The sequence below is a fragment of the Drosophila elegans genome, unplaced genomic scaffold (assembly GCF_018152505.1).
Source record: "Drosophila elegans isolate 14027-0461.03 unplaced genomic scaffold, ASM1815250v1 contig_208, whole genome shotgun sequence".
Classification (NCBI taxonomy): domain Eukaryota; kingdom Metazoa; phylum Arthropoda; class Insecta; order Diptera; family Drosophilidae; genus Drosophila; species Drosophila elegans.
The window spans coordinates 15,217,374-15,230,254 of record NW_024545578.1 but is presented as its reverse complement, the minus strand read 5'-3'; the positions used below and the strand labels follow the sequence as shown (position 1 = coordinate 15,230,254).

At 40.5% G+C, this 12,881-nt stretch overlaps 4 protein-coding genes across 20 annotated transcripts in view; 2 read left to right on the top strand and 2 right to left on the bottom strand.

Annotated features, from left to right (window-relative positions):
- The first annotated feature begins 73 nt into the window (after positions 1-73).
- LOC108150364 (N-alpha-acetyltransferase 60) lies at positions 74-2,737 on the top strand. 2 transcript variants are annotated; one of them, XM_017278502.2, is made up of 6 exons: positions 76-712; positions 917-1,037; positions 1,096-1,260; positions 1,324-1,544; positions 1,611-1,721; positions 1,820-2,737. In XM_017278502.2, the coding sequence occupies exons 1-6, from the start codon at positions 696-698 to the stop codon at positions 1,950-1,952; spliced, it is 768 nt and encodes a 255-aa protein (XP_017133991.1). In that variant the 5' UTR covers positions 76-695; the 3' UTR covers positions 1,953-2,737. The 2 variants fall into 2 exon arrangements, with proteins under 2 accessions (XP_017133990.1, XP_017133991.1); XM_017278501.2 differs by having other exon boundaries at positions 74-712; positions 1,096-1,544.
- Positions 2,738-3,148: 411 nt separating this feature from the next.
- On the top strand, positions 3,149-5,011 carry LOC108150216 (ATP synthase subunit b, mitochondrial). The gene is made up of 3 exons (XM_017278248.2): positions 3,149-3,273; positions 3,508-3,839; positions 4,516-5,011. Exons 1-3 carry the CDS (start codon positions 3,246-3,248, stop codon positions 4,888-4,890), a joined length of 735 nt encoding a protein of 244 aa, XP_017133737.1. The 5' UTR covers positions 3,149-3,245; the 3' UTR covers positions 4,891-5,011.
- An 86-nt stretch (positions 5,012-5,097) lies between these two features.
- Positions 5,098-8,476, bottom strand: LOC108150215 (insulin-like growth factor-binding protein complex acid labile subunit). The gene is made up of 3 exons (XM_017278247.2): positions 8,101-8,476; positions 7,023-7,429; positions 5,098-6,303 (listed from the first exon to the last, which is right to left on the bottom strand). The coding sequence occupies exons 1-3, from the start codon at positions 8,459-8,461 to the stop codon at positions 5,269-5,271; spliced, it is 1,803 nt and encodes a 600-aa protein (XP_017133736.1). The 5' UTR covers positions 8,462-8,476; the 3' UTR covers positions 5,098-5,268.
- A 38-nt stretch (positions 8,477-8,514) lies between these two features.
- Positions 8,515-12,881, bottom strand: part of LOC108150213 — a 31,723-nt gene continuing 27,356 nt past the window's right edge. For 9 of the 16 annotated variants that reach the window (XM_017278235.2, XM_017278232.2, XM_017278236.2 and 6 more), the window contains 3 exons: positions 11,793-11,960; positions 11,611-11,648; positions 8,515-9,812 (listed from right to left, as the gene is read on the bottom strand). In XM_017278235.2, the coding sequence (XP_017133724.1) occupies positions 9,245-9,812; positions 11,611-11,648; positions 11,793-11,960 (774 nt within the window). In that variant the 3' untranslated portion in view covers positions 8,515-9,244. Of the gene's footprint in view, positions 9,813-10,435; positions 10,445-10,474; positions 10,734-11,610; positions 11,649-11,792; positions 11,961-12,881 lie in introns of those variants that run through there. The other 7 variants (XM_017278242.2, XM_017278243.2, XM_017278244.2 and 4 more) reach the window with 7 other exon arrangements.

The window sequence follows — 12,881 nt, the reverse complement described above, 5'->3', positions numbered from 1 at the left end:
ATTGAAATATTTATATATCGTTTGTTATCGATACTATCGCCAGTGGTTAGTTCACCTTTAGCGATTGCTTCAATGGTCCACCACTACTGCTGATTTGTTTTCATCAATTCTTTTTGGTTTGGCTTGGCGAATAAAATAGGGCAAATGCGGCATTATAGCGGGCGATGCGAATTGTGACCAGCGGGCAGGAGCAGCGGCATGCGACACCCACACCAGCGGAGCAGCACGACCTGGGCAGCGTTGTAAGGGATTCCCCGGATAGCCGGATTCCACTTGAAACAAAAACCAGCGGAGCACCCGCAGCCGAGCAAGTGGTTCCTACATGTTACCCCCGCCCCCCCGCGACACCCCCTATCCATCTCCACCTCATCATCCCGCAGCCGCGACAAATGTAAAATTTAATTGAAGCCAATTGAGCGCGCGCACACCCGAAAACACGCACCAAACCAAACCAAAACCAAACCGAAACCGAAGCCGAAGCCGAAGCCGTAATCAAAACACTCACCCGGAGGAGGGCTCCGTTGGACAAGATTCCGCGCTTAACCTGTTCAGGCGGTGGCGACGACGGCGGTGCTTGTGGTGCAATAAATGGACATAATTGCTCTAATTGGACAGAGCAGCAGCAGCAGCAGTGGCAGTGGCAGTGGGATCGGCATCGGCAACGGGAACGGAGGAGCACCCCCTCGGACAATAGGATGGCACAATTCACACTGTGAGTATATATATCCATTTGGTTATCAGTAGTGGGCTGTGCAGCACATGGATTTCCTGCTTATGCGACCGCCTGTCAATAAGAGCTTTTGTTTATCTATTGGCGGCGCTTGGTCGTATTATGCAAGTGAAATCGGTGGTTCAGTTGTTGGGTTCGGGGACTAATACATATGGGTCATGAAACATTACCATGCATTACGAGCAGCTACAACAAACATAGTGCGCCGCCCAGCAGCGACAGTACGCGCGTGGACTGCGAACACGTACCGCTGTGCTCCATTAACGACGTGCAGCTAAGGTTCCTGGTGCCCGACGATCTGACGGAGGTGAGTAGGCGTCACCCAGTGCCACAAATGATAATCCCTCTGTGCGATGATCTTGCAGGTGCGCCAGCTGTGCCAAGAATGGTTTCCAATCGACTACCCACTATCATGGTATGAGGATATTACCTCAAGCACGCGCTTCTTTGCGCTGGCAGCTGTATATAATCTGGCCATAATTGGTTTAATCGTTGCCGAAATCAAACCCTATCGAAATGTCAACAAGGAGGTAATAGCCAATATGAGTGATAGTGATGAGTTGTACACCAGGCTGAGCGGTTTTCCCATGCAGGACAAGGGCATCCTGCCGGACTCGATGGGTCGTTCCGCCGACGTCGGCTACATCCTGTCGCTGGGCGTCCATCGTTCGCATCGCCGGAATGGCATCGGATCGCTGCTGCTGGACGCGCTAATGAACCACCTGACAACGGCCGAGCGGCACTCGGTGAAGGCGATCTTCTTGCACACGCTGACCACCAACCAACCTGCCATATTTTTCTACGAGAAGAGAAGGTATCTGGGGGAATAACTTTGCGTGCCGTTGGTCTATTAATCGAATTTCCGTTTTCCTGCTTTCAGATTTACGCTACACTCATTCCTGCCCTACTACTACAACATACGGGGCAAGGGCAAGGACGGTTTCACCTATGTGAACTACATAAACGGCGGACATCCACCCTGGACACTATTATATCCTTTTTCAAAATGCCTCTACGGGCTGGCTTGTCTTGCTTTTGTTTTTATGATTTCCCTGTACTTTTGGTTGCCCTCTTAACTCCCTACTGCACAGATCACATCAAGCACTACGCCTCCAAGGTGCGGCACACAAGCAGCCTGTGTGCCTGGGTGGCCAATCGAGTCCAGCAGGTGGTGCGGTGGTTCTACCACAAGCTGCTCACCCGCTTCAACTTCATCGAGTGAATCGACTCAAAGAGGACTACAGAACGACTGGCCAAGCATCCGCATCCTTCCGAGAAACAAGCACTTCGAAGACGGTGATGGTTGTGTGTCTACCGCATTATGTCATCCCGTCGAGCATAAACAAACAAACACAAACATTTATATGTACACTGGCACCCACTCACCACTCACCACATAGACACACCTTCATTATAAATGTTAGGCAACACCTCCACAGAATCATTACGTTTTTATACAGAGAAGAGAAAACGATCTAGCAAAGAACAACAAGAAAGGCATAAGTAGAAAGTTGTAACATAATTCGATAAGTGTATTATTACGTTTTAAAAGATATCTATCTGTTCACTGCTGTAAATAGTCTTACGATGTTTTGTTTGAACTGCTGTAACCGAGTGATTTGGAATATCCCCCCCTTTTTCTTTTGATTGCAGTCACCTGTAACCCGAGTGCATGTTTTTCTTACGTTTTAAGTTCCACGCACAAGACAGTCATTTAGTTTAGCGACAACCAACAACAAAGATGCTCATGCTTTAATGCTTAATTTATGAAATCTGCACGTAAATAGCTTTGAACCGAAAACGAATTGATGTTTTATGGCAAAACCAGTTGAATATCCAACCAACCACTAAAACGATAACCATTTCAAATCAAAATCTGTTCGCTGTTTCTATAGTATTTTGTAAAAGTATTTTAATGCATATTGTTTCGCAACTACTTCTGATTACTTTAGGCACAATTTATCTAGCAAATTGTAATATTTTTTAAAATAAAAACTTGTAAAGTTATGACGAGGTTTTATTTGGTTTTAGTCGTAAGAAATGTATTACTTGATAAAAAATCATATAAAATTATGAAATTAGGCTGTCGCAATTGATTTTATTTTATTCTACTAATAGATTTTCAGATCAAAATAAGAAATTTTTTAAAATTTTAATGTTTACTTTGAAGTTTAAAATACTTATGTACATTATTTAGCGCTGATGGCTTAATACTGCCGCAAACTGTTACTTTTAAAATCACAATCTTAAAAGTTAAGTTCAAGATGATATTTCAAAGCAAAAATTGTTTTAGAAACAAAAAGATTTAAATAAAAGTTATAAAACAAATTTTTTTAATTTATTTCACATTTTGTTCACAAATTTAAAAGCTTAGCGCTTTGACAGTGTTGTAAAACAGTGCTGGACAGGAACCAACTTTCAGTTGATCTGGCAACGCTCTCCTAACCTGTCACTATTGTGAACTAGCAATTTCGGGTCAATTTAGTAGCATAAATTCGTCGCAACTGCCTGGAAAATGTTCTCGAGAGCCGCTCTTCTAACAGGTAAACCTGAAAAACGTTGCAAAAAGATTGAGAGATAATCCCTATGCCTAAAACCAATCTTGGACAAGTGAAAATCCGCCCGCAAATGACCGTGAAAAATGTTACGGCACTGCAAAATCGTCGGACATCGTGGTTTATGTAATCACCCATTCGCATTGTATACGTCGAAAAAAAAGCATAGTTTTCGCACATCGAGATTAAATAAAAGTACTAATGCGGAACCTGCAATTCCAGCCCAGCGCCCCTTGACCGTGGCCGCCACCCGGACGGCCGCTGCTGCCGCCGCTCCCTCCGGCGGAGCCATCGAGCGCCGCCAGCGCCCCGAGCATCCCGGCAAGGTGCGCCTCGGTTTCCTGCCCGAGGAGTGGTTCCAGTTCTTCTACAACAAGACCGGTGTCACCGGACCCTACACCTTCGGCGTGGGTCTGATCACCTACCTGTGCTCCAAGGAGATCTACGTCATGGAGCACGAGTACTATAGCGGCCTGTCCCTCGGCATCATGGCCGTCATCGCCGTCAAGAAACTCGGCCCAGTCATCGCCAAGTGGGCTGATGGCGAGATCGATGTGAGTACAACACCCTAAAAACCTAAAGTAGTCCCAGACCACAATGGAAGATTCAAAAATTCAAATGATGGGTCTCAAAAAAACTACAGCATCCTGAGTTATAGATATAAACTGTCAATTTAAACAATATCCTTAGAAATCCTGTTTAGATGAATATAAAAAAAACAATGCAAAACAATTGTAATCTACAATAGCGCCAATATTATAAAAGTGGATCCATCTTGCAATACTATTTTCCAGTACTGTTAGATTTCACTTCATTTTTCTATCTTAAAATATGATGATGAAAAATTAATCCAGTATTTAGTTTGTTTCTAGCGTAAAACTTCAAACTTTAGATAATTCCTGATGAATGTAAAGGTTTATTTTCTTATCGACTCCCGATAATAATACATAAAGGTGATATTTTGATTTAGGGGATATGTTTAGCTGTAGAAAATAGGCCAAAAACTGGATTGTGGCTGTAAGTAATAGGGGGGAGTAAGTTAAAACTTATCAAACTGTTTTTACCTCTAACCCCTCAGGTTTCCTTTCATAATATTATCACTTACCTTGAAATATGCACTATTTAGTCTTCCCTTATCTTTTATAATTGTATCTTAGTGTACGACTACTTTATTGGCTAAACTCATAAATTAAAACCAAACAAATAATTCAAATTTGATCTGCTTCGCAGAAAATCGAATCCGAGTGGAAGGAGGGCCGTGAGGCTGAGCTCAAGGTGCTGTCCGATGCCATCGAGGCCGAGAAGAAGGAGCAGTGGCGCGCCGACGGCGCCCTGCTGCTGATGGAGGCCAAGAAGGAGAACATTGCTCTGCAGCTGGAGGCCGCATTCCGTGAGCGCGCCATGAACGTGTACTCGGAGGTGAAGCGCCGCCTCGACTACCAGGTGGAGTGCCGCCACGTCGAGCGCCGTCTGAGCCAGAAGCACATGGTCAACTGGATCACCAGCAACGTGCTGGCCAGCATCTCGCCCCAGCAGGAGAAGGAGACCCTCAACAAGTGCATCGCCGATCTGAGCGCTCTGGCCCTGCGCGTGAAGTCTGCCTAAACGATTCGAGTTTTAGTTGTTTAATTGTAAATTAAAACCCATTCGAGACGCTGGAAACATGAATATGCCCGCAAGATGATAAATCGATCCAATATATCTTCAAAATGTCCGTGTCTGAAAAGCTCTATTTGTGCAATTTTGCGTTATATTTAAAATGTTTTTGTTTAACTTTAAGAGCGTTTTGTTGTGAAAAGCAAAGGATATGTTTGGGTAGTAGCATGTGATATTGGGCTGACAAGATGGAATGATAGAAAAGTCGGAATCTTTTAGGTTGTAAACGATTTGGCACCTTTTTATTATACTCTAGGAATATTTATTAGAATACATTGAACGCTTAAAACTAATTCAGTTACGTAGTGTAATAGTGTTAGATAGCAATCAGTCTTGTGCTGCACTCTCATCATCTTCAAAGGCATCCGCCTCCACCTGCTCACCCTGGAAATCTCCAAGGATTCCCAGGCGACGTACTGCCTGTAAATTCTGGATGCAGTGATCCACATTGGTCACAATGCACAGGGGTCGTTCACCCTTGTAGTAACCAGTGTTATCGCGCAGATACACAACATCCCGGGTGGCCAGCCAATGCTGCAGCTTCACAAAACAGGGACACTGCCACGGATTACCCTCGATGGCTACTCTCTTGAGATTGGGAAAGCTCACATTGACTTTGGACAGAAAAGTGAGGCGGTTGTTGTCCACCAGGATCTCCTGAACGCTACTAAGGCTTTCCAGCACATCGAGATTGATCTCCTCCAGCAGATTGTGGCCCAAATGCAGCTTCTGAAGACGCCGCATGGGTGCAAACATCCGCACATCCAGGGACTTAAGCTCGTTGTGACCCAGCTTTAGGTATTCCAAAAAGGGCAGAGATGAAAATGCCAAGGGATGCAGGTGCTTCATGTGATTGCCATTCAAGTTAAGCCTCCTCATGCGCGTCAAAGTGCTACTACCAAAGATCTGTTCCTCGAAGAACTCCAGGTTGTTGTAGGACAGATCCAAAGTGTCCAGGTTCACCAGGGCAGCAAACGTGCCCGACTTGATCTCTAGGATGGCATTATACTGCAGATACAGTTTGCGCAGGGCACCCAAACCCACAAAGTGTCCTGCACTCAGGCTGGCTATGCTGTTCCTCGAAACATCCAGCATTTGCAGCCTGGCCAGAACCCGGAATTGGTTGTCGAACAGCAGGCGGATGCGATTCCCGGACAGATCCAACTGCTGCAGATGCAGCACAAAGTTCTGGATCGCTCCAAACACACTGGGACGCAGTGCATCGAGGGCATTCCGCGAGAGGTTCAGTACTCGCAGTTGGGAGAGCGGCTGAAAGGTTTCCTGGCCAATCGAGTTCAACTTGTTGCCGCTGAGCTGCAGGTCCAAGAGACCATGGAGTCCTCGAAAAGCGTTCACGTCCAACTGAAGTGAGTATTTTATTTAAAGTAGGTAAGTTTACAAACTAAATTATTATAAAAAACGTTTGTAACTGAACGTTTTTAAAATAAGCTTCCTTTCGTGAATTTAACAGAACTCTCTGATCTCTCTCAATAAATCACAATTTTTCTGTATTTTTTTTGGTTGAGTTGTTTAAAATCTTAAACTATTATACCCCTCTCCTAACAAAATAAAAATATATTTCAAAGGTCGTGTTCTAAAATCATAAAAGTTGTTTTCGCAGTGCGGAATAAGATGGTAAACAATTTGATCAGCTTTTAAATTAGAATCAATTCTCTCACTCTCTCGAAAGTAACTATTGTTATATATAGTTTTTCAATTAAAAATAAACAAGAAATATCAACTGTTATTTCACAACTTGGCTAAAAGCCAAAGATCACCAAGACCAATTTAATATCTGATTTGTAATTCCGACTATGCAAACAGTAAGCATTAAAGTTCGTTGCGGTGAATTGCAATATCAAAATAAAGCTGAGCTGATCAATAGATTTCTATTTATCGTCAACACAGCTAAATCAATATAGGAATATAAATATTATATTTTAAGTGAAACTTTCTAATTTAAATTAATTTTGTTTATGTTTTTTTAATAAATGTTTTTAAAATTGATTCGAACAAAAACCTAGTTAAGTTATGTAGTAAAATTATGAGGTATAATTTATAGTTTAGCGTAGTTGTTTCACCTGTGCCAGTTGGTTGTTATTTAAGATCAATTCCTGCAGCTGTGGACAGACCCCGAAAGTGGCATTAACCAAGCGATTGTGGCCCAGTTCCAGGCGATTGAGCAGCGGCATATGGGGCAGATCGCATTGCTTCAGCGAGTTATGCGAAAAGTTGGCATAAATCAACTTCCTCAGATTGCCAAAAAAGTCCCGGTCGAGAAGCTCCATTTGATTGTGGCTTAAGTCGAGCCGCTGAAGCGCTGACTCAACCGCAAAGTGGTTTCCCTGGATGTCAACGAGACCGCAACCGCTGAGGTTTAGGTACCGCACATTGGGCAGAATGGCAAAGCCGCTTGTATGTAGATTTATTGGGGCTGCTGCTGTTAAATCCAGTTCCACCAAGTTGGCCAAGTGATCTGCATTCTCGCCTGAAAGGGTTTGGGCACCAAATTACATTTGATTTTGAGTTATAAACCTTACAGAAGTTATCATTTTTGTTGCTTGTTTGTTAATAGGCCCAACAAAAAATGTATTAAAAAACTTAGTTTAATTTGCGTCATTACTTATTACTTACTCTTTTAAGAAGAAAACTGCTTTCTTGGTATAATTACTAGACTGGTAAAAAAAACGTAATAAATCTAAATATTTTCCCTTTGATTTTCATCTAATGCTGTTATTAATTATTTTAAGTACGGAAATATTAATAAACTGTTTAATTTTTTATTTGACTATTTTCGGATTTGATTTAAGTTATCTGAAAAAGTATTTGAAATTTAAACCATATTTATTTAAAATTATAATATTAAATCATTTAATTTAATATGCATTGATTTTAAATTTAATTTTAACAGTTTTAAATTCAATAGTCATATTTTTATTTTTACTATTCCATTATTTATCAGTCTAACATATTATTAATTCCGTTTGTTGAATTATTTTATACATGGAAAAATAAATATAAAATTGGGACGTTTTTAATTTTCTTTGGCATATTTAAAATTGAAAAACTAATGACTGCGACTGTTTAGTGTTATTTGCCAAGACCTTGCCTTGTGTACCAAGATGAGTACTGAAACCTTGCTGGTTTTCCAGACCTTACCCGAGCCCACCTCCAGTTCCGTTTGCACATTCCGGATGGCGAGGGTGTGCCAGTTTTCGGCTCCCAAATCCACCAGATCCTGCAGAGAGGCCACCTCGTTGCACTGGAAGTTGCGCCAACCAACGGGCTGGCAGAGATCGGCTCCGTTCAGCGAGGGGAATCCCCCGCAGCCGAGCCACAGAAAAAGCGGCAGAAACCAATTGGCAGTCAGCAACATTCCTGCTCCAGAGTGCGGGCCCAACTGAGGATTCTCGAGCAGCGACAGAACGCGATTGAAAATGCAAATCCAGTTTGTAACGAGGGGGGAGAGCGGAGGGGATATACAGAATTCCAAGCCGGTTTGCGGCGTCATCAATGGCATCTTGGCCACTCAACAGCTGTGAAATGTTTCCAAATCAAACACACACACAGTTGTTTATCTTTCTCTATTGATAGGTACTTTCTATAACTCTTTAATAGTGGTTTACATACAGTATAAGTTATATAATATCGGTTAATTACTTGACGATTATTGTGCTCTTGGAGAAAAAACTATTATTTTGTTTTGCCATTATTGATTCCTCATTCAGCGAGTGGCTAAGAATAGCTCATATTATACAAAATGTCGGGAAAACTAAACCAAGGCAAACTCACTAACTTAGACTAAATCTTAGGTGAAAACAAGTAACAATCAAAATTTTCTATGATCTATTATAGATTTTACATATATAAGAAGTATACGACATTCAATGCACACTTTTTAGATTTGTGCTTATTGGTATTTTATTTGGAGACTCTTGAAAATGCTCAGATTGGCGATATTATATATCTGGCTAACAAAATATCATTTGGAAGCCAAAACTAAGCCAGAAAAAGACGGTTAAATTTATATTAATTTTATATTGAAGCAATGTGGGATATACATATATGGAGATATTTAAAGTACATTCTTACAAGCAAATATTTTACTAAACTGCTTTTTCAAGAGCTCTTGGCTAAGATGCAAACGTACGTTAATCGCTTACATTAATTAATTAAGATCTTGTACTAGGTCTATTTTTCACAATTATGGATTCTGTTTTTTTGTATTGTTTTTTAGAGCGATTTCCCAGAAGACTTGCGACGGCAAATTGGATTGGTTCAAAACTGAAAACTGGTATCTAAATCAGACTATAGTTACGGTTGGGCTTGTCATCTTGTTGCTGTTGTACAACGGCTGATAATGCGCACTTGACCCTTTCTTAACACTCTGACAGCCATTAGGATATCGCATTTTGACCACTTTGGGATTTTGGGACAGCGAAGATGTTGAGGAGGAGGACGACGACGACGATGATAGCGATCCAGTTGATGACTTATTCTGCGGTGGCAGCGCCTCACCGATTAGCGTAATCCTCACGGGCTTGTAGGCGTTGCCATTGGGCGTGGTCATCGTGGTCGTGGTATCCCATCCGATGGAGGAGCGTCTGGGGGTATCCGGGAAAGCCGCCGCCAGCTGCTGATTATAGTTGGTCAGCGTGGTGGAGATTATCGTGTGCCGGCGGGTTTGGCTGAGGGATGGACAGGATTTCTGCTCCTGCTCCTTCTGCTGTTGGTTGTGGCTACTCTGGTGGTAGCTGCTCTGGTTGTGGCTGCTCTGGTGGTGGCGGATTATCGTGGTGGCTGCCAGCGTGGAATCGTGCAAGTGGAGCGTCGGAAAGTGCGTGGTATAACTGGTATATTCGGGCTTACTTCTGCGAACAGAGAGATGAGGATTAGTGGGCTGTACCATTAAAAAAAGTATTGTTTTCTATAAAGAAACCATTAGCTTTGCCCATGCCATTTAAGTTTTATTTAAGAGAGAAGATGGGACCGAGTTAAACTTTGACCAAATATGAAATTATTCAATATTAAATTTACATTTTTTAATAAAAAACTATAAGCCCTAACTAAGTTTTAAAATAGCTTAACTGGGATGTTAATGAAACAAGTATGTTTTGTCTTTGAATTGGAAACAAATTTAGAACGCAAATAAACTCTAATTAATAAATGTAAACCATTTTTAAAAATGTATTTATAAACTTGTATTGTAAATACTAACGTATACAGGTTAGTTAGGTTAAATGTTTTAAAATATTTATTCTCAAAAATTCTACGGAGTAAGATTTTACTATTACTGTAAGCCATTACTCTTATGTTAAACGTATCTAAGCTGCATAAATATATTTTTAGAAAAATCCCCAACAGCCCGGAATTACAATTGTCACCCGACAAAAATGTCTTATGATTCATGAGTCATTTGAATAATCAGGGTTTTAATTTACTACCCATCCCATCTTCTCGACGTGTTCTAGGTTATTTTTGTAGTTTGCATTACCTTGGGACTCTATTTAATTGCCGCATGCAATTAAAACGTTTCACAAACAGTGTTAAATTTTCAGTGACAAATTAAAATCATACTTATAGATATCTTAGATATATTAAAGCTTATGTAGGTCTCATTTAGTTATAGGTTAGTTAATGCTTTTGCGAACTGAGTGTCTCAAGTGCAGGAGTTACAATTATCCGTACAGTTATAGCTTAGGTGTAGTATACATATAAGATTGATGGCACAGAGCACAATGATGGCTAGGATGAAATCACAAAATAGTACCTGTTGCTCCCCAAATTGTAGTCTAAATAGCGGATTGTTAACGATAAGATTGTTCGCGTTGTGTTATCCATGTAAGCATTACAAAGGCGGGTGTGGAAGAAAGAAATTCAGATGGGTTAATCGAGATGGTCGAGATCTGGTCTATTGTTAGTCGATTTTTAAAATGAAAATACCACCTCCTGTTGCTGCTGCCAAAGCCGTTGTTGCAGATTTCAGCTTTCAGCTCCAGCTACTGCAGAATCGGCCCTAATTGGACTGCTCCAATTGCAATTTGCTGCCATTAACGTCAAGAGTTGGCAAAAAGTGGCCAACTGATTTGCATGCCAGCGGAGCGTGAAGCCAGCTGAAACCGATTCCAGCAGCAACAGCCAGCAGCAACTTGCAACACCAACTGGCCAACAGCAACTACACAATAAAACTTGAATCTAAATAAATTAAGTTTACAGAAGACCTAATCAGTATGCTGTATTAAACAATTAATGAAGCAATATATGCAGAAATGTACATGTTAATTAAAAAATAAAACAAAATGTTTCTGTTTGTTAATAAACTTTTAACAAATCAGTAGTCTACAAATCATCACATACAAACATTTCATAAATCATTATTATGAAGTATACAAAATAAAAGATCATTATATATTATACCCTTTCTTGTTAAATACTGTTAAATAATTTTATGTACAATTTGCTCAGTGTATCAACATTAACAAGCAGCAGCAGGCGGCATCGTTTTGTATTAGTTTTGTTAGTTTGCGGCCGCGCAGCTGCGGTTAATGAAAAGCCCCAAAAAATTACAAGTATTACACAAAACTACCGAAACACATAAAAAATGCCAAAAAAAATAACACAGTACAAAGTATATGGCCGAAATTGAAACAAACATGAAAGTTTGCCTACCTGGACAAACCCTCCGCACCAATGGCAAGTGGTCGTGTCTGTGAAAGTGGAATCGGAATTGAAATTGGAATTGAAATTGAAATAGAAATTGTCGATAGCTTTCGGTTAGTCAATGTTGTGCAAACACATATGATCGAAAAGATATATCATGTGTATAGACATGGCCCGCAGGCGACACTTACCCGCTCCGTTTGGGTGGCCATGCTGATGAGCTCCTTGCCCGGATCGCCACCACCGCCATTGATGGATGTGCATGTGGATGTGGATGCCTTCTGCCGCTTCTCGGCCTCCAGTTGCTCGATGAGATCGCGCTGCAGGCGGATGGTGCGGTCACGATCGTCCACTTGACCCTGGAGGATGAGGGGATCGGATCGGATCGGATCGGATTGGAAGGGGGGCGGGGGATTGGGAGGTGAGACCAAAGATCAGTAAATGTCAGTTCACTCTTGTGGAGCGAGGCATGAAAGGTCACTAATGGTTATATCTAAGCCAGAGAGTGTGAAAATTATATATATGTATATGGGCAAAAATCTATCTTGGCTTAGTTTTTTGCTTTGTAAGACAGTCATGCTTTGATTAGTTTATACAAGTGTTTCCTCCTTTTGGTTTTCTAAGTTCAGAAGCCAATTCTTTTTTTCCTCAATCAAAGCATATTTTTTACACAACAGCTACACAACTCTTTTAACTATTAATAAATGTAAGGAGTGTAAAGAGTGGTATGCAAAAAAATCATTAATCAAATGAGCAGATGCAAGAAACCTAATCTGCATTTTTAATTTAATCATTGAAAACGATTTTAGTATTGTAAATATAAAGTTAATCTATTGTTTATGTGTTATAAAACAATTTATAAATTGATTTTTAATTTCATTTATCAGAAAATTTGTTTTTATTAGCAAAATAATTTTATTTTTAAGTATTGGAATATATAAAATCTTTTATACTGATTGGTTTGATTAAGTAGTAATATTTACCTGCTCATTTGATTCATGTTCAAAAAAATATTTATCAGTTTATTGGGTTGTTGTATGATCTGTGTTCTGTGGCAAGTCAAAGTGCAAAATTAACTTTTGATGTAATTACATATCAACACAAAACTATGGCAGTATTTATATGAAATATATGTGTTGTTTTCAAAGATAGATTTACAAAAAGCATAGGTATATTAATCTTCATGACTGGATATGTTACATGCTATATAGAGTATGAATCCATTTGCTTAGGAAACATCAAAAAACAACAGCGAGAGTAAAAATGCAATAGAAAAGTCT

Coding starts and splice junctions, on each gene's coding strand:
- LOC108150364 (XM_017278501.2), top strand. Junction 1,038..1,095: donor TGCCCGACGATCTGACGGAG/GTGAGTAGGCGT, acceptor ATGATCTTGCAG/GTGCGCCAGCTGTGCCAAGA. Junction 1,545..1,610: donor TTTTTCTACGAGAAGAGAAG/GTATCTGGGGGA, acceptor TCCTGCTTTCAG/ATTTACGCTACACTCATTCC.
- LOC108150216 (XM_017278248.2), top strand. CDS start 3,246: ATGTTCTCGAGAGCCGCTCTTCTAACAG. Junction 3,274..3,507: donor GAGAGCCGCTCTTCTAACAG/GTAAACCTGAAA, acceptor CTGCAATTCCAG/CCCAGCGCCCCTTGACCGTG. Junction 3,840..4,515: donor GGGCTGATGGCGAGATCGAT/GTGAGTACAACA, acceptor TCTGCTTCGCAG/AAAATCGAATCCGAGTGGAA.
- LOC108150215 (XM_017278247.2), bottom strand. CDS start 8,461: ATGCCATTGATGACGCCGCAAACCGGCTTGGAATTCTGTATATCCCCT. Junction 7,430..8,100: donor GGAACTGGAGGTGGGCTCGG/GTAAGGTCTGGA, acceptor AAACCCTTTCAG/GCGAGAATGCAGATCACTTG. Junction 6,304..7,022: donor ATAACAACCAACTGGCACAG/GTGAAACAACTA, acceptor TACTCACTTCAG/TTGGACGTGAACGCTTTTCG.